Raw genomic sequence first — 19,967 nt, 5'->3', positions numbered from 1 at the left:
CAATTTCTTATCTCGTTGGCGGTAGAGGTAGGCGGTTGAGAAGCTCTTGCGGGCATGGCAAAGCCAAAGATGGGGATGGGAGCAGTCTTCTAGTTCCAGTGGGAATGAGCCTGTCAGCCAGGGGTGGCAGTGGGGCTGCGGCTGGGGTGGGGAGATGACACAGGAGCAGAAGAGAGTGGGGGCTGTCATTCTGGTCTTGTAGCGGCTCAGAGCTCGGTCTCACAGATACGCAGTAGATGAGGGCAAAGAGATCAGTCCACAGCACACTGGCCATGCTGCCCAGTGGCGTCCTGTCTGGAAGACACAGGGACTGTATCTCATCAGCCCAGAGAAGAGAGGACGGGAGGCATAACTCAATGCTTCCATCCTTGAGCCCAAGTTAGCTCTTCTCCATGATGAAGGCTGAGATCCTTTTTTTTTTCCACCCATGATGGTGGGTTTTGACTAACTCAATAATTCTTCCATTTATAGCTTTAATTTTTGTTTTCTCTCAACACTTTAGTTAACACGTTTAAGTGGAAATAAGGAATATCCTCATTTATTCAGATATTTATTAATATGAATATTTAAAAAATCTTAGGAAAAACAGAACTGCAGGTGATTTTTCTTTGCTCTTGATTATGTTTTCTCGGTCTCACACATTTTATTTTTAAAGGAAAGCTAGTTTAAAATAGTGTATAAGAGCGTGGAATCCAGGGGCGCCTGGGTGGCTCAGTGGGTTAAAGCCTCTGCCTTCGGCTCAGGTCATGATCCCAGAGTCCTGGGATCGAGCCCCGAATCGGGCTCTCTGCTCAGCAGGGAGCCTGCTTCCTCCTCTCTCTCTCTGCCTGCCTCTCTGCCTACTTGTGATTTCTGTCTGTCAAATAAATAAATAAAATCTTAAAAAAAAAAAAAAAAGAGCATGGAATCCAGAGCCAGATAGGTTGAGCTCATATCCCAGTAATGCTTTTTACTACCTATGTGACCCTGAGCCTTGATGTTTCTCATCCATGAACTGAGTATAATAGCACCTAACGCATGAAATTGCCGTGAGGACTGAAGTCATCTATGGATATGTTCAATAAGTGTTGGTTATCAGTAAATGATAGTATGTATTAGTTTTGTGTCTGGATAATCCCCTTTTAGCATTAAAAAATAATATAAAGAATACATATTTAAGGTTAACAAACTTAATCAATATGGCACTAAATGCTACATAAACATAAAAGAGCCTGACCTCCTCCATAAGTTTCTCCCCAGGGGTTATACCCCATCGGTATTTTCGTTTGATAATTTTCTTTTGCAAATGGAAGAAGGAGGCTTCAGGGAGCGTAGAATCCGATAACCGGATGAAACCTTCCTCGGCGCTTCCGGACCCGAGGATCGACTTTGCTGCAGAACACTGACCCCTGAAATCTCTCGTATCTACCTTTTGGCTGAACTCCCTGTCCTGTGCCTCATCCGGCCATGAAAACGCCCTGTTTCCAGGTTGGCCTTGCTTAACTCCAGCCAGAGTGTGTTTTCTAGGGCGCTGCATGTGGAATTCGGCGATCAGACCTCCCCTCTCGGTGCCCCCCCTCACCCGGCCCCCACAACAGCACTGGGGAGTTAGAGCGACTCGCGGACTCTGCGGCAGGGGGTTTGGACACGGTGGAGGGTTCGCGTTCCCTGTATCCGCAACCTTAGGAAGCAGGGTCCGTTCTGAGCACTTGGCCAGACCGTTAACATTCAGTCTGTGCGAACACTGCCTTCTGGAGGCTCCCCTGTAACCGTCTGCTTTGTTTTCCTTGCAGATTTAAAAAGAAATGACTATTCCCCTGGAAGGATAAATTCCGCTTTTGGACTTGATGTCAAAATAGAACCAGTGGAGGGGCCTCCAGCACGGGAAAGGGGGCGTCATTCTCCAGAAGACCTCACCCGCCTATAAAAAAGGAAGGAGAGGAGAGGATACCAGCCCTTGCCCTCCTTCCCGTGAACTCTGGTAACAGAGACTGATTGGAGCGCCGTAGGTGACACCAGAGTGTCCGCGGGACAGACAGCCTTACCCCCGAGGGCCTCCCTGAGACACGCCTTCGGAGCCTGGCCGCTCGCCCTGCCTAAGGACCTCACTGGGGTTTGACACACAGATTCTCCCTGACACTGAACTGTGTGCACGGTGCTTTGTGTGTGTTCGTCCCCCTGTCCTGTGGCTGGGTGGGAAGACCCTCAGACGAGCCAGCTGGGAACACTGCTCCCTCATACCTCATTGCCTTGGGTGGTTTCTTAGAGCCCTTGGAGCAGGGTGGCGGGCCCTGTAGAACCGGGAAGATGAATTTAAGTTATTTTCCCACTGTGTGCACTGACTCGGGCCCCCACTGCTGTTCATTACCTCACCCACATACTGTTTATGGATGTACGTGTATAGACATTCAACTTCCGACTCCCTCCTTCCTCCTTCCCCGCGGCACAAGGCATGGAATAGCAGCAACAGGGAAAACAGCGGGATGGGGTGTCTTTGCTCAGATTGGAGCACCTTCCCGCATGGGCTCACCAGTGAAGAAGTTAGCGTCCTGGTGAAATCCAGATGGATTTGAGGTTTGGTCAGCAATCACATGACGCCTGGACATTCCGGGTTTCTCCGAAAGAAAGGAAAAGGGAAATCTAAAACAAATGCTCCTGCTTCCTTTTTGTTTTTTTTTGTATTTTTTTGTTTTATTTTGTTTGTTTTGTTTTGTTTTCCTTAAAGGGGAACCAGGGATATGTAGAACTAGGAATTGCCACGAAATATTTTCCCTTTCCTTAAGCTCAGGGGTACTATCAGCTAGAGTTGACAAAGCCAACCTCTAAAACTGGACTCCCCTTTCCAAAGCTGTGCATATAATACAAGAGGCTAAGTTACTCTGTCAGGTCCTCTGGGGAAAGATGGGGTTTCTGACTGAAAATGTGCTTGAAGGTGTTCTCTTCATTCCACTGCAGAGTGCCGGTGGCTTGAAGGCGGAGTGCCCTAGTAAGCTTTTAAGTATGGCCTGAGAACATGCAATCAGTTTCCAAGGTCCAAAGGAGGGCTCCCAGGTCACCTCACCACCCAGAACCTTTGGGGGATCAGCCATCTCTCTTTGGCACTGGTCAGAGCCACCCCACCTCAGAATAAGCATGAACTTTTCACACAAGGAGGGAATGGAAGGCTTGAAAAGTGTCAACCCCTCTTTATCTTGAGCTCTTCTGTGAGCTGGTTTGATATATTCACCGACATAACTGCATTTCTAGATGATTCTTTGGGGGAAATGTGGCCCAGGCATGTAAGGCTGGAGAGCCACAGATTTCATTTGCCCAGGGTTGTGTCTGGTTCTTGTGTGCATTGCAAAGGACACATTTCTACCCCTTGTACTTTGGCCTTGGGGGGTGGCAGTGGACAGGAAATTTGGGTGATTTCTTGATTGGCAATGGGGATAAAATGTTAATGCGTTTTTCAGGGCTTAACAGCTTTATCCTGTTCTGCAAATCAATAAGGGATCTCTTGGTACTTCAGTGCTGTGTTGAACTGTGGAAAAGAGGCAGTTTTACTGTCCAAGAGCCAAACTAAAGGCGTTAATTGATGGGGCAAATATTTGTTACTTGGCCTGGAACTTGAGAACAAATGCGTTTTGATTTCAAATGTCTGTGTTGTGCTTTTCTTTCTTTCTCTCCTTCCTTCCTTCCTTTTCTTTCTTTCCTTTTCTTTCTCTCTCTCCCTTTCTTTCTTTCTTTCTTTCTTTCTTTCTTTCTTTCTTTCTTTCTTTCTTTCTTTCTTTCTCTTGCTTTCTTTTCCTTCTTTTCTTTCAGAAAAATCACCAGAATATTAAAAGATGAAATGCTGGGCAAAGTTCCCTATGCGGTTGCTTGTGTGCAAATACCGATGTGACAGTCATGACTTTTCAGTGATTCATGACCACAGACGGGTGGGTATTCATTCATTCATTTGGTCAGTTTTAGTCAACAGATTTTTACCAAAGTGCCTTCTCTGTACTGTGTGAGTGATGAGGACACAAGGAACAAAGCATTTCTTTGCCCTTAAAAAACCTTTATGTCTGGTGTTTCTGTTCCCCCCAGCCCTTTGGTACCAACTGTAGATTTGTAGTTAATATTAAAAAAACTGTCTTCTGGGAGAACATTGGATCCAATGATACATCCCATGCTTCATCTGCTAATGGGTAATAGGGTCTGACTGGGATAAGAGAATTAGGGTAAATAAGAAGACCCAGCTAAGGATGGTTTTAGGAACCACTGAGGAAGAATGAACTGTACAGTCCTTGCATGAGCACAAAACCTATCTCCCAGATGGGATATGACTTGGGAGATTGGAGAAGCAGCTGGGTTCACAGGAGCCCCTGCTGAGGGCATCCTGTCTACACGTAGTCCTCTCAGTGAGGCTGTGTGTTCCTGCAACGACTTCTGACTCATGACACCTGAAAGCCTCTGACAGCTCTAGGGAATGAGATCAGATATGGTCTTGGGTATTTCTCACCCTGTTACTATTTTCTGTGGCTTTGCAAACCAAGTTCTCGGTGATAAAGTCTTCCCAAACAACCATTTACTGAATGTTTAAAAAATAATTTTTATTTTCTTTGTTAACTATTTGTTAACTATTTTGTTAACTATTTTGGTTGGGACCACCGAGGTTCTAGAAGCCATGACTCAGCTGCCCCTGTCATAGTGAGTTGTCTTTCTCCACTAGTCACCAGCGTCTGGCACAAAACATGGCACACCATAAGCTTCCAGTGTTACTTGTTGGAAGAAATAATAAAACCTTCAAATGGTAATGGATTTCATTCACTAGGTAATAAATCAGATTTGCATATTTAATCTAGAAGGGAATGATTACCAATTCCTTAAGACCCCACACAATTCTTTTGATCTCTCTCTGTTTTAATTTTCCAGGAAATAGCTTTTAACAACCTACACCTTGTCTATTGAATTCTCAACCAATTCTTGCCCTTATCATTGTTGTGATACCAGAATACGGTCCTTCTTACTGGCGACTATTGAAATGAGATGATAACTTCCCAGAAACTGCCTAGAAATAATCATCACTTTATTACCCTTTGAAAAGAAGATTGATAGAAAAGTCATTTGAAAGATGGTTCATTACCATGCCCTAGTCTGATTTCTTTACTCACATCTCTCCAAAGCATGAGAAAGGGAGGATTATTCTCTGAGGTCGGAATTTGAAGGCTGTGTGTTTGCCTCTTTGAAGTCTTGGTATTTAATTTTCTGTAGTCATTTCTTGGGCAATTTTCTAAGAAACTAGTTGAAGCTAATTTATCATAAGTTAAAGTCAAATGACAGAAAAGATTTTTTTCCCCTTAACAGTCTTTTATTCCACAGAGGTTAGCTTCTGATGGAAAATGAGATTTAAAATAGTATTTCAAATCTCCAGGCACATGGGTGGGTCCGTAGACTGGAAGCGTTCTGGAAACCACACTGTTTGTTTTCTTTTGTCTTGTTTCACAGTTATTATTTCTTGACTTTTCTTTCTGGACCATGATGTACAGATAAAATATATTTTTGTAAAATGGCCTCCTAAAAATATTAAGTTATTTAATGTTCCCAAGAGAGATTTTTAGTCCTCAAGAGTAACAGACCTTGGTCTGTATCATTGGCAGATTTTGGTATAACTTTATATAATTTGTTTAACCTTTCTCTTAACCCCTAACTCTGAAATGGAGATGAGATGCTTACCTTTTCAAACAAAGGTGAGCAATAATGAGAGAGTGTTTATAAAGCCCTTAGAGAATCTCACTTACCAGGCTTCTTGTGAGTATGAGATCCAGTTTGATAAATTATAAGGGGTTTTTATTTTTGATATTATGTGATCATTATTTAATGTTTACCGAGGATGCTCCGTGGACCTGTTTCAGTGTAAACACAAAAGTGGATTCTGCTATTTCTCCGTTTCCTAAGGGAAAAAGCTCATTGCTCCCTTTTTGTTTGGAAGCTTAATTAAATAGCTCAAAACCAGGAAGTTCACCATTTCAAAGTATCTCCTATTTATCTTGCTTTTCACTGTATTTAGGTTATGCAGTGAATTTCTATTGCCATCTTCTGCCCAGGGAAAGCCTCCTGGAACAGTAAAGCCCAAATCTGGCACCATGATTGGTGACATTTTTGGGAATACATGGAGAGCAGGTTTAGAGTCTTGATGGTTGCAAAGCTGGATGTTTCACAAAAATTTTAATTAATGGTGACTTAAGTTTTGTCATATGGGTCTGTTCAGTAATAAAATTCCAGCCTTTAGCTTGCCAGCATCTTTTAGCAACTACAGTTGACCATTGAAGAACTGGTTTGAAGTGCACGGGTCCACTTATACACAGATTTTATATAGTGTAGCACTATAAATGTATTTTCCTTGTGATTTTCATATTCTTTTCTCTGGCTTAGTTTACTGTAAAAATAGAGTTTATAATACATATAACATTGAAAATAGGAGTTAATTGACCATTTGTTATAAATAAGGCTTCCGATCAAGAGTAGGCTGTTAGTAATTAAGTTTTGAGGGAGTCATTTCCAACTTTAGGGTGGGGGGATTTGTGCCCCTGATCTCTGCCTCATTCAAGGGTCAACTGTAACCTATAGAATTCTCCCCTTTCGCAATGATTTTTCTCATTGTGAACCTTTAGAAATCCCATTTGCTATGTTAGTATCACCAAGTCCTCACAAGTATTATAGTAGAAACCCTTTGGGTAATGACTGTCCAAATGCCTTTCCTTGGAGGTATTTGGGGGAATCATTATCGAAGTCATGTGGTTGCATTTTGACTTCCCGTGAATCTTTCTCTGTTTCCCTATGGGTCACTAACTAAGAGGTTACAGAGCCTCGGGATGCCTTGGTAACCAAAAGAAACTCTTGGTCTGGGTAATAGGCTGAAATGTGCCTCCCTACCCCTCCCCCCAAATTCATGTGTTGAAATTCCTCAGAATGTGACTGTATTTGGAAATAAGTTCTTTAAAGAGGTAATTAGCTTAAGTGGAGTCATTAAGGTGGGCCCTGATCCAGTATTATTGATGTTCTTATAAGAAGAGAAGATTAGCACACAGCACACTCAGGAAAGATCATGTGAAGACACAGAGAAGGTGGCCACCTGCAAACCAAGGACAGACACCTCAGAGGAAACAACGTGCCGACGCCTTCATCTTGGACTTCCGGCCTCCAGAACTGTGAGGGAATTAAGTCTTTTTGTTTAAGCCACCCAGTCTGTGCTACTCGGTTATGGCAGCCCTAGAAAACTATCACAGTTTATTTTCATATTTTGGAATTCTCTATTATCTTTGAAATTTCATAGCTAGGGCCTTGGGGAGCAGAGATGCTGGTAGCAACAGAGGAGGAGGAGGAGGAGGAGAAATGGTTGTTGGATGCACGCCTCTGCTGGGGGTGAGGATAGAGAGTACCATGGGTTGTGGTAGGACTAGTGAATTGTTTTATTGAGATAGTAGAGGGGCGTGTGTTCTGGAAGATCACATGAATGTTGCAGATGAAAACTAACATGGGCTGGGCTTCATGAGGTTGGCCGTTTGCTTATTGTTGAAGGGCTTCTGGGGATATCTTAGGGGATAAGGTGGGAAGAAAGGTGCAACCCTTAGTTTTGTACAACTGTTCAGTGTATATCCCTCTCAAGAAATGTTTATGGAGGCCAGCCATATCTTATGCCTAACACTAAGGTTAGACTTATTAGATAAGACCCATTTCTGTCTTCAAAGGTCTCCAAGACAAATAAGGAATTTACACTATTACTGCCTGTAAATTTACAGTGCTGATCATCATTGCCCAGCACTAATAACAATTAGATAACTTTTTAATATCTTTATTATAGGCGACATGTGTTGAGCACTCATTGTGTTTTAGGCATTGTGCTAAATGTACACTACACGTAATTTCATTTATCTGAACAGCAACCTGATGGCTATGCTCATTATAAAGATTTGAAAATACTGGTTATAAGTTAAATAACTTGATTAAATCAGCTACTCAAGGGGGAGTTAGGAGTGAAAGCTACATCAAATCAGTAACATAGAAGACAGTACTAGCCAGCACACTCAGAATTACTACAGCATGCCTAAAAACTGTAAAACACTTATGTAGGAAATTGAAGACACAAAGAAATGGAAAAACATTTCATGCTCATGGATTAGAAGAACAAATATTGTTAAAATGTCCATACTACCTAAAGCAATTTACACATTGAATTCAATCCCTATCAAAATACGACCAGCATTTTTCACAGAGCTGGAACACACAGTCCTAAAATTTGCATAGAACCACAAAAGACCCTGAATAGCCAAATCGATCTTGAAAAAGAAAAGCAGAGCTGGAAGCATTACAAGTCCGGGTTTCAAGTTACATTACAAAGCTGTAGTGATGAAGACAGTATGGTACTGGCACAAAAACAGACACACAGGTCAATGGAATAAAACAGAAAACCTCAAAATGGACCATCAGCTCTATGGTCAACTAATTTCCAACAAAGCAGGAAAGAATGTCCAATGGAAAAAAGATGGTCTCTTCAGCAAATGGTGTAGGGAAAACTGGACAGGTACATGTAGAAGAATGAAAATGGACCACTTTCTCACATCAGATACAAAGATAAATTCAAAATGGATGAACAATGTAAATGTGAGACAGGAAACCATTAAAATCCTGGGGGAGAAAATAGGCAGTAACCTCTTTGACCTCAGCCATAGCTGCTACTTACTACATATTTCCTGAAGCAAGGGAAACAAAAGCAAAAATGAACTATTGGGACTTCATCAAGATAAAAAAACTTCTGCACAGCAAAGGAAACCATCAGCCACTCCCTTTTGACATCATCATCACAAGGTAAGTGCAAGATGATGAGTGTGTTCTCTTGGGTCCAGCATTGTGTCTGTCAGTGAAATTTTCTGCCTCTACTGTACTCTCCCTCTCTCTCTCGCTTTTTTTTTCTGCTTCCCTAGACAATTAGATTTTTTTGATCAATACAAGAACTATTGGATAGCATCTAGTGACCGTCCACTTTATCAAATTATAGTGAAAAGTAGAATCTGTGCAAACTACAAAAACTTAATCAGCCTGACCATCACAATGTGTCCTTGGAGGCCTTACAAGATGGATTATAATCAGAGGGTTGCTTGAAGTGCATGGAATCAGAACAAAGAGAGTTAGATAAATCAAATATTTAATGATGTTGGGCTAAGACATCCTGTTTCATCCCATCTTCTCCAGAGGAATGGGCCTGTTGGGGGAGTGGAATACCAAAGCCTACAAAACTCCAGACTGGGTCCAAAGGTTGCAACAGAATTTCAATTGTTTATCGACCTTAAGAAATTTGGACCATAATGAGAAAATATTTCTTTTCTTCTCTTGCATTCTTTCTCTCTCCTCTCCCTTCCTTTCCCTCCCACATTTTCCTTTCTCTGATTCTCTATTGTGTTACATCTTTTTACACTACATTGACTGCAAATGTAGACAAAAAACATCATTACTTTTATAAGTGAGGTACCAATTTTTCCAGAAATGTAGAATCAGAAAATGTGATAGCTACAAATATAGATGCAAGTAATGTGATCAAAGACATTGTGCTTCACCCAAAGTTAATATAACTATTGTCAGAGGAAGGACTAGAACCCAGGCCTTCTAAGTCATCATTATTTATCTTAATAATGACCGAATATGTGTTAAGGCAAATAGTGTTCTCTTGTTGTATTAAAACCTTTCTGTGTTTTCCTGGAAAATATTGAGGTGTTTCTGTGACTGAGTTTTGAACTTGGAAATCTTTATATGGCTGTCATTAAGATGAGTCAAATGAGATTTAATCATCTACGCTTTTCAGTATGTGATTTCAGAATTCTAGTTGCAAGGCGACATTGCAAATTAATGATTTTAGCAATTCTCTTATTTGTATATGTGTATGTGTGTTTGTATAAGTGGAAAGTAGCTATTTGAATACCAGGCTTGGGTAACCATTGAAGATACAAAGTGAAACGATTCTGTAAGTCTTGGATTTCAGTGAGTCTGTCAAATACTCATTTATTGAGGTTGATTTATGATTATTTCCTATTACTAAAAAGCCTTGTGGGCCTGTGGCATGCCTTTAGTTTTCCCAGGCTGGGTTACAGGGAATGGCAGAAAATTCTCTAGACTTTGGGGCCAGTGGACTTAGGTTTGAACTAGGTTTGAAGCTTTAGCACGGAATAGTTTTTGACCTTGGGCAACTTGTTGAATGTCTCTGGACCTTTATTATCTGAATATGGTAGGATAATCTGGTAATATACTGACTTGTGTTTCTTGCTATTTTCTATCCCAAGAAGATAGGTGGACATACTCCCCTCAGGGCATTAATGGTTTACTGCAGAAGTTGCCAGGCCCCAATATGACAACCTGTCACTAAGATTTCTGGAAAATTGATGGGGCCTGGAACTTGGAGTTGAAGAGGCAGAGGACATCTACCCTGGGAAAAAGAAAAGAGATTGATTCCTGGAGATAGGGAAGATGGTGGTTTTTTTCAAGAGGGATATAGGACTTGTGAAAGGGTTAGTTCATGGATATCAGGAGGGCTGACTAAGAGCTATTGCCAGAGAAGTCACAGGGAGCAATACATGTCCATGCTGGTCATGGATCAAATGGAGCCTCCTGCCTCTCAATGAGTCCCGTGGGCTGGGACCATGGGCCCGATGGCCTATAGCTTAGAAGCCCCTCCCTGTTTTCCAAGTACCCAGTAAACTACCTTGGTTATTATATATTTTATAACTGCAAAATATGACTGAGATTGACTCTTACCATTTTAGAGGGGACTTCTAGATTTAGAAAAATAAGGAAGTGTGCCATTTTTTGCACCTGAGCATTGTGGAGAACATTATCTCTGCAACCTAAGTTCTACCAAGTAGGATTATTCTGGGAAAGAGAGATAATGTGCCTAGAGCACTTAGGACGGTGTCTGGCACAAAAGAGACATGCTGAGAATTATTAATAATTATTATTTAAGCCATTTTTATTTCAACATCTAAACAACCTCTGACCAAAATTGGTGTAGCGAGAACTGCTTTCTCTCTTTTTAAAAAGACTTTAATTTTTTTAGAACAATTTTAGGTTCACAGAGAAGTTGAACAAAAGGTACAGAGATTTCCCATATACTCCTTGCCCCAACACATGCATAGCCTCCCCAATCTGCTCCTCTTTGCAAGCAGAAGATTAATATGATAGCTCTTGAGATTGCGCCTAGAATGCCAAAAATGAAAGAGTCCTATATCAGGGAAATCTAGGCAACAACACTAAACACAAAAATGGGATGACTTAACAAAAGAGACATTTATTTCTTGCTTGCCTGATAGTCAAGGGCCCAGCCTGACAGTGGTTCTTCCATTTTTAACAGATGGATCCCAAGATTGCCCTTGGGTGTCCACAGCCCAGGTGCCAGAATGGGAGAAGAACATGGCGGAGATACATGGGAGGTCTTATGGGCCATCTCTAGAAGTGAAACACATCCTTTTTTTCATACCGTTGGCTAGAACTCAGTCAATCACAGGGTCATGCCTACCTGCAGAAAAGGCTAAGAAATGCCACCCAGCACTATATCTAAGAAAAGACAAACAGGAATGTGATGAATAGCTAGAAATCTCTACCAAATTATGGATTATCTAGTCTGGTCCAGTTCCTCATTTGACTGAGTGTGGCTCTGAAGATGGAGTGTTTTTTGGTATGGCTTTGGAGAGTGAATTTTTTCCCCCTTCTTCAGAAGTCCTTAATTAAAAAGTTCTCCTTACTTAATGCAGAACACACTTTTGACTAACTTCCCATATCTTGCACCAGACATCTTCAAAATATCATCAGATATACTCCCATTTATTTTCCCACAGTTCATTTATAATGGCAAAAATCTATTGGACACAAGTAAAATCTAATTAGAATGAGAGTAGGCTTTACTGAGCACTGTTTGGTGACAGCTATAAAATATGTCCATTATAACTTTTTCACTGCTTGAATCCCACCCATTCTCCCCCTTACCGTCCCTCTAAGCAACTTCATGTGAAATCAAACTTATCTTGCCCTCATTTCTAAATTGCATACAACCAGCTAGCAGGCATATAAGCAGTGAGGTTAAGAGTAGAAATTTACATAAGGAGCCTATTAATATACTATATAAATGAGGGTCCTGTGGAGAATGTTAATTCATTTCTTACACTAGATGGTCATGATCACTGTAAATTTTCATCACGGCAAGAGCTAAGATGGAGGTGGAAAACTTGGATGTACATAAGAGATGGGAATTGACTACATTTTATGAAGACCGTTAATTATCACATACCTTTCCCATAAAGTAGAAGACCTTAAGGGGTGCTTTGACTTTAAAGTTTGGGTGCGTATGCTTGAAAATGATTTTTAAAAGTCATCTTGGATCATTTCATGAAGGGCACTGGGTAGGGGAATTGGAACATTTTAATATATCAATTGATTAAATTTTGAAAGTGAGTCTATTTCTAGAGTACTTTGGTGAAAATTTACGATCTCTTCTTTAAGCTGCCTAAGAACCACAGCTGATAACTAGATTCGACATGATCTTTTTTTTTTTTTTTTTTTTTTGTAAACCTCCTCCCCACCCCACCCACCCAGTGGCTGCTCAATTATTTTATTGATTGAGTCATTAATTTATTGATTTATCTAAGATTCAGTAAGTGTCTAGCATTTGCCAGGCTCTGTGCCAAGATCAGCAAGGTGGGTACTCACAGGTCCGTGGTAAGACAGACGTGTTTGAAAACCTCACTGCACCACAAGCTACAATTGAGACATTTGCAAAATGCTTTGGTGTCAAGTGAAGGAGGGACTCCCTCGCTCGAGAAGGAAGAGAGGGCTTCACAGAGAATGATAGGAAATTTTCCTGGAGAAGGGAATGGCAGCCAGAAGAGAGGCTTGTGGACTGATGAGTACATGGGTGGCTATTCCTTTATCATGGAACAGAGCTGGAGGTGGCTAGACATGAAGGTGAGGAGAAGGGGGAAATTTGTTAAAAGCCTTGCATGTAATCATAAGGAATTAAGTTTTACCGCGCAGGCTACGGAAGTTAGGAACTGTTCTCAACACAGTGGATAGTGGGTTAATTAATTAATCAGCCATCCATGGAGTATAAACTTCTTGGCCTTAGTAGTATAGCACTGAGTATGACGTAGGCTCTTCCCCTAAGCAACTTGCAGTTTGGTGAGCAAAGACCATGAGTACAGATGGCTCCATGGGTTTCTTGGGAAGGGCTTTAACAGCTCGTACCATCAACCCCTTCCAAACTCACTTCATATCACCATTAACTCTGTTCTATATGGCTGATAGACGTTTTCTCAATCTTTTGTTCAAGGGCATTTTTTTTTCAAGGGCATTTTTGTAAAATACTGCTGTTTAATTGCTCTGTGGCATAAAAGTGATGAAAACAATGTCCTTAAGAGACAAGCAAGAAAAGACCCCTAGTCTCTTTCAGTCAGATGGTTCCCTCTCCATACCTGCCCCGTATATGAAGTCCGGAGCAGACAGCAATGGCATGTTTTACTGTTAGAAGGGGCTCTCCTAGGTGTGTACTAAGGGACACGCAGACCCAAATCAATCGTTAGAGCACAGGGGAGAGAGCGAGCAGGTGTGTGCCGAAGGTCTCCTATAGGCGCCTTATGGTCACGGCAAGGGGCGGCTTCCTGCAGGGGCTCAAACCTGCACTGAGTCCTGGGGAAGGAGGAGACTGGGGAAGTCGGGGTCTCTCCTGCGGAGGGCATGCCAGGGAACAGGAGCATCAGTGTTCTGGACCGACTGCTGTGGTTGCTGTGCAGGAGAGACGAGAGGTTGAGGGTGGGAGAATGACGTGGTCACCTTGACAAATGAAAGATTTGGAAGAAAGGCTCGTTGGACCAACATCTATTCCTTAGATGCAGTTATTTGAGTGAGATGTGTGGCAACGGGGGGAAGGAAGCCCGCTTTTATTGACTCAGCCTACCTGTCCCACAAATTCATTCTCTTTCTCCAAGAAATCGCATAGAACAATGAGCATCAGGGCGGCTGGGTGGTGCAGTCGTTGAGCATCTGACTCTTGGTTTCGTGATCTCACGGTCGGGAGATCGGGCCCCGTGTCTGGCTCTGCTTTCTGTGCAGAGTCTGCTTGAGATTCTCTCTCCCTCTGCCTCTCCCACTCGTGCTCTCTCTCAAGTAAACAAATCTTAAAAAGCAAAAACAGGGGCGCCTGGGTGGCTCAGTGGGTTGAAGCCTCTGCCTTCCGCTCAGGTCATGATCCCAGGGTCCTGGGATCGAGGTCCACATTGGGCGCTCTGCTTGGTGGGAAGCCTGCTTCCTCCTCTCTCTCTGCCTGCCTCTCTGCCTACTTGTGATCTCTGTCAAATAAATAAATAAATAAATAAATAAATAAATTTTAAAAAAAGCAAAAACGAATAAAAAACATCAGGGCCCCAGTGTAAACTGCCAAAGATTTCTTTGGCCATAATCTGCTTTTTAAGGTTGTTGGCACATCTTTCCTGGTCTGTGTGTCCAGTCTGAGAAGCTGAGTGTTGTGTATTCGAGCTTGGTTAGTGGTCCTCAGGCTAAGAGGAGCGAGTGGTTTAGCAAGAGACAAGTTTCATTGTCGCTCAGGGTCTTAACTGGGGGATTCAAGGAAGCTTCCTGAGAAAAAAACATAGACAACTGTGGATACCCGTGACTTCAAATAATGGAAACTGGCCTTGCCCCCAGTTCATTTTTAGAGAAAGCAACTATGGTGGAGGGTTAAAGCCTCTGGCAGGGAGGTGTTTCAGCGGACCAGAGAGGTTTCTCAACCTGCTGTGGACCCCTGGCCCTCCTCACTGGGGCCATCGGCTCCACACTCTCTAGGAGTGAGAGGCATCTCCTGATGCGTGCTCTGGTCACAGTGTGGTCTAAGGTTTTTTACCAAGGGAAGACAAGAGCAGGGTTCATCGAAAGGAATAAAAAGATGCAGTGAACTGTTTTTACTGTAGCATCCTCTTTCCAACTGTAGCCATTTTAAAATGCCCTAATCTGGCACTGCCTTCCAGTGGTCTCTCCTCCCAACATTCACTGACTGACCATCAAACCACTGTGGGCCTTGGGCCTAAGCCTTATGTCTCTGACTCCTGCCCCTCATGAAATTACTTATATCATGAGTAATTTTTTACAGATACACTTTTGACTCCCGCAGAGGAAGCATTTCATTAGATTTTGGAGAATTAGTTGAAAATTCCATTGGCCTCTGGGCAAGGGAGGATTCTACTACCCAGGCCTCCCCGCAGAGCCACATGCCCTCTGGGAAGGCTAGTGTGGCCCTCTTTTCTGAGAGGCAGGAGGCCAGATAAATCGGCAGTACCAACGGCTCAGGTTCCTCTCTTCTGACACCGAGAACACCCATGCTTTCTCATTTTATTTTTGGCCTCACTCAGGTACGGCTACCTCCCACGTGTCCAGCCAGATCAAGACACTCACCCCACCTCCATACCGGGCTTTCCAGCCCCAGCAAGGACTTGAACTTGTGGTCCCAAGAGCAGGCTGGATTAGCGCTCGGGGCTCCCACGCCGACTCTCTCAAAGCTTTCCTCTGCACATCTCCATTATGTGAACAGCTCTGTTAACCAAACCTATTATCTTTCCCCCTTGGTTTCAAGTTGAGGAAGGGAAAGCAACTTCTTTAATGGCCCACAGATTGATGATTAACATTTTACACGTCCCTGCTGCTAAGTAAAAGAACTGCTTTGTGGACAGTGAAAACGCCTCGGAGAAAGAAGTGGGAGTCAGCTTGGTTTAATAAGTTGTGCTGCTTCATTAATCACAATCTTTTTTTATGGCGGTACTTAGAGACCCATCCATTGTACTTCTCGGGAATGGGGTAGATCAAAAACAAGTGCTTTTAGTGCACCTTTGACATCTGGCATAGCAGCCGGCTATCTGCGATATTGCTCTCAAGCAGTGTGGGGAACTGCAGCGACTGTGACCGAGCTGGCCCTTCTGATCTAAGCTACTGCAGAGGGCAATGAATTACCTTAAAGGAGCTCCGCCGCGGAGCTCCCAAGTTTTATGCCGGACCCCTGCCAGCTTCCCCACTTTATGAGTATGAACAATCAGACAATTGAACTGATTTGACTTTGCCACTCCCGGGGTTTCATTGCCGCGAGCCTGGGGAGGTTATGATGGCAATGCCACGCTCAGTGCTGCTCTGAGTCACAGCGGCTCCCGCTGCCCGCTCAAGTAGGGCACCCCTCCTTGTTAGCTGAAAAACTCTTCTGATTTGCAGCAAGGGCGGGGGGTGAAGAGATCCCATGCAATCAGATTAATTCAACTCTAAATGTTATTTTCATTTAACACTGAGGAACTAGGCAGTGTCCCAATTTTTTTTTTTTTTTTATGGTAAACTCATTAAAAGGTAGGGTTCTTTTGCAAGGAGGCTTCTAGCACGGGTGTGGAAGACACCTGCCAAGTCCTGATGCAGATTTGCAGACACACACACAGACATGCGTAGAAACTTACGTACATAACGCATATCCACCTACCTACTCCACAGGCTGGCTCAGGCTTAACTTAGTATTGCCAAAAAAGGGCATCCGGTCCGGTCATAGTCTGAAAACGGGTAATTTGCATTGTTTAAAACTCACGTCGTTACATCCTCTTTCTGTCTCTTTGTGTGAAACTGAAGGTTTCAGTAGGTTTAGTTTCAATAACTAAAGCTAAGGTTTAGTTATTGTGTACATTCTGGGTCAGAGAACATACTTACTTTCAGGATTTATTACACGTAAATTTCCTCTAGTATCTTTTGAAAGTAGCGTTGTTGGGTATGGAAGGATAGTCTAATACTCATTGTAGAAAAAATTCAAACAGTGCAGCGAAGAATCTAAAAAGAATGTCCAAGTCACTCACTATCTTACCACCTACAGATTCTGATTATTAAAAGTTTATCCAGACTTCTCTGACAATATGCCCCGATTGATTGCTTCATTCATTCATTTTTGTGTCCATACACAAATCTTAATGTTAGAACGGTGTGGAAAATGCGATCCCATTTATATAAAATTAACACACACAGCATACCCATTTTTAAAAAATGCCCTAGAATATCAGTCCCCTATGTTTCAATGTTTTCTTGACCCTGAGTGCTAGCTTGGGAGTCTAGCAGACATCCTAAACGATTTAATACCTAAACCCCTGATTTCCCCCAAATCTATTTCTCCTGCATTCCCTCACATCTCAGTTAATGCCTTCCATCCTTTTGGGTGCCAAGGTCAAAAATTCTGGAGTCATCATTGATTCCTCTTCTTTGTTTCACCCCATATCCGGTTTACTGACACGTGATCTAGGGTCTGCCTACAAACATATTCAGTCCATGATCACTGCCCGCCGTCTCCAGCATCACTACTCACCCGGATGACTACTGTAGCCTTCACGTCGTTCCCTCTGACTCCCGATTGCAATGTGATGAAACTCTACCTCTGAGGAGTGTCACTTTTATGGCCTTCAGAAATATGGTGACAGTGGGGTGTTTTGGAAAGAGCAGGTACTTACCACCAGATAGGCCTTTGTTTGAATGTTAGTCATAATGGTTACTAGACGCGTGGCCTTAGGAAATTTACTCTGATTTTCTGAGTCTCTTGGGTACTTCTTCGGTATAGCAAGGTAAGGAAAGGTTATCCTCTGGGACTCTCAGGAAGAATTAAGAGAATTTACACTCCGTAGCAACAGTCTGGCACACAGTAGGTGCTCTGTAATTATTTTTACGCTCCCGTGCATTTATTTAACTGGGATAGTGTCACGCTCTTTCCCGTGGCACAGAAGACCTTCACATTGTGACCCAGCTTCTTTAGGCTACACACCTTGAAACCCTTGCTGTGTCCCATGCTTCGGCTACAGCAAACGCCCATCCTTCCCTAAACCCACACTCCCTACCTCCTCCTCAAACACATACATATTCAAGACACTCGACGGGCCTCCCCAATGCCTTATTTCAGTCTCCCATATCGTTACCAGGTTGACTTAGCACATATGGAAATCTGGCAATATTATTAATACCATTCTTCTAGCCCACCAAAGGGTTTCTACTGCACCTGTAATAATGCCCAATCTTCCTAATGTCGCACGCGAGTCTCCTTTACCTCTCTGGGTGCAGGTCACCGTGTTCTCTGCCTCCTGCTTCCTTCCTTCCTCTTGCCTTTGCTATGCTGCCCCTTCTGCCTGGAGCTTTCTCTCACCAACTTCTCTTTGATGGCTGAGACTTAGCCTTCAAAAATCCTAATATTTCTTTATTGACATGTAGTCAAATGTACGAATCTTAAGCATACAGATTGATGAACTTTTGACAAATTACTCATATTATCTAGATCAATATAGTGGACAATTCCATCCCCCCAGGAAACTTTCTCATGTGTTGTTTCGGTTAGTTCCCAGCCCCTACCTTGGTACTGATTTCTATTACTGTAGATGATTTTTTGCTGGATCTTGAAATTTTTATAAATGAAATCACAGGATATATACGCTTTTGTGTCTGATTGGTTCTGCTTAACATGTTTTGGGGGATTTTTTTCTGTGTGATTGTGTGTATAAAGAGTTTTGTTTTATTGTATTTTTGCTAGACATGAATATTGTATGTAGTGGTATTTCATAGTTTTAATGTGCAGTTCCCTGCTACCTAATGATGTTAAAAATATTTTCCGATGCATACTGGCTTATTTCTTTTACACCAATGTTTTACAGACAACAGGTTTAGTCCAATGGTGAGTCATGAAATCAGTTTTGTTGGTTGTAAGCCACATTTAAAAGAAAGAAAAAAAAAAGGAACCACAAGTAGAACAAATTATCATAGAATGCATCAGAGAGACTCCTACATGGTAAGGTTAAGTACAGTTTTGCGAAACTTTTTCGGGTATTGGCATGAGTGTGTGTGTGTGTGTGTGTGTGTACTGACAGCAATTACATTTGTGAAAGGAGTTTAAAAAGGGCTTAAAAGCAATCATTTAAATTTCAATTAATAGAGGTATTCACTGGGCACAGCGAAGGATGGTGAATGGACTGGGGTGGGGGAGATGAGCAAATAGGAAGCAAACATTGTAACTTTTTAAGAAAGTTTTACCTCCTTCCCCAAACAAGATTGAATTAGATGCCTCATCTCTGATTTTATTTTGCTGATGTTGTGTCATTACTGAATTCTGACTCCTGAGTGTGCTTATTTTTGTTTCCCCTAAATATCTACTTTCATTTTTCTTCTATCTTTTTCTTCTTTTCTTTCCTTTTTTTTTTAAGTTTATTTTAATCAAAGTTTATTTTAATCACCTGGTGTTCATCACAATTAAGTGCCTTCCTTAAACCCCATCACCTATTTCACCCATTCTCCTCTGGGAACCATCAGTTTGCTCTCTATGGTTAAGAGTCTGTTTTTTTTTTGTTTTGTTTTGTTTTTAATTTTATTTTTTATAAACATATATTTTTATCCCCAGGGGTACAGGTCTGTGAATCGCCAGGTCCACACACTTCACAGCACTCACCATAGCATATACCCTCCCCAATGTCCATAATCCCACCCCCCCTCCCAACCTCCCTCCCCCCATCAACCCTCAGTTTGTTTTGTGAGATTAAGAGTCACTTATGGTTTGTCTCCCTCCCAATTCCATCTTGTTTCATTTACTCTTCTCCTACCCCCTTAACCCCCCATGTTGCATCTCCTCTCCCTCATATTAGGGAGATCATATGATAGTTGTCTTTCTCCGATTGACTTATTTTGCTAAGCATGATACCCTCTAGTTCCATCCACGTCATCACAAATGGCAAGATTTCATTTCTTTTGATGGCTGCATAGTATTCCATTGTGTATATATACCAAATCTTCTTTATCCATTCGTCTGTAGATGGACATCTAGGTTCTTTCCATAGTTTGGCTATTGTAGACATTGCTGCTATAAACATTCGGGTGCACGTGCCCCTTGGGATCACTATGTTTGTATCTTTAGGGTAAATACCCAGCAGTGCAATTGCAGGGTCATAGGGTAGTTC

General features: G+C 42.3%; 1 protein-coding gene across 7 annotated transcripts in view; it reads left to right on the top strand.

Moving 5' to 3' along the window:
- The window catches only part of TRPM6 (transient receptor potential cation channel subfamily M member 6), a 169,778-nt gene extending 163,480 nt beyond the window's left edge, over window positions 1–6,298 (top strand). For all 7 annotated transcript variants that reach the window (XM_047700123.1, XM_047700122.1, XM_047700125.1 and 4 more), the window contains one exon: window positions 1,773–6,298. In XM_047700123.1, the coding sequence (XP_047556079.1) occupies window positions 1,773–1,906 (134 nt within the window). In that variant the 3' untranslated portion in view covers window positions 1,907–6,298. The remainder of the gene's footprint in view (window positions 1–1,772) is intronic.
- Window positions 6,299–19,967: the final 13,669 nt, after the last annotated feature.

Source organism: Lutra lutra, chromosome 13 (assembly GCF_902655055.1).
Source record: "Lutra lutra chromosome 13, mLutLut1.2, whole genome shotgun sequence".
NCBI lineage: Eukaryota > Metazoa > Chordata > Mammalia > Carnivora > Mustelidae > Lutra > Lutra lutra.
This window is presented reverse-complemented; position numbering and strand designations above follow the sequence as displayed.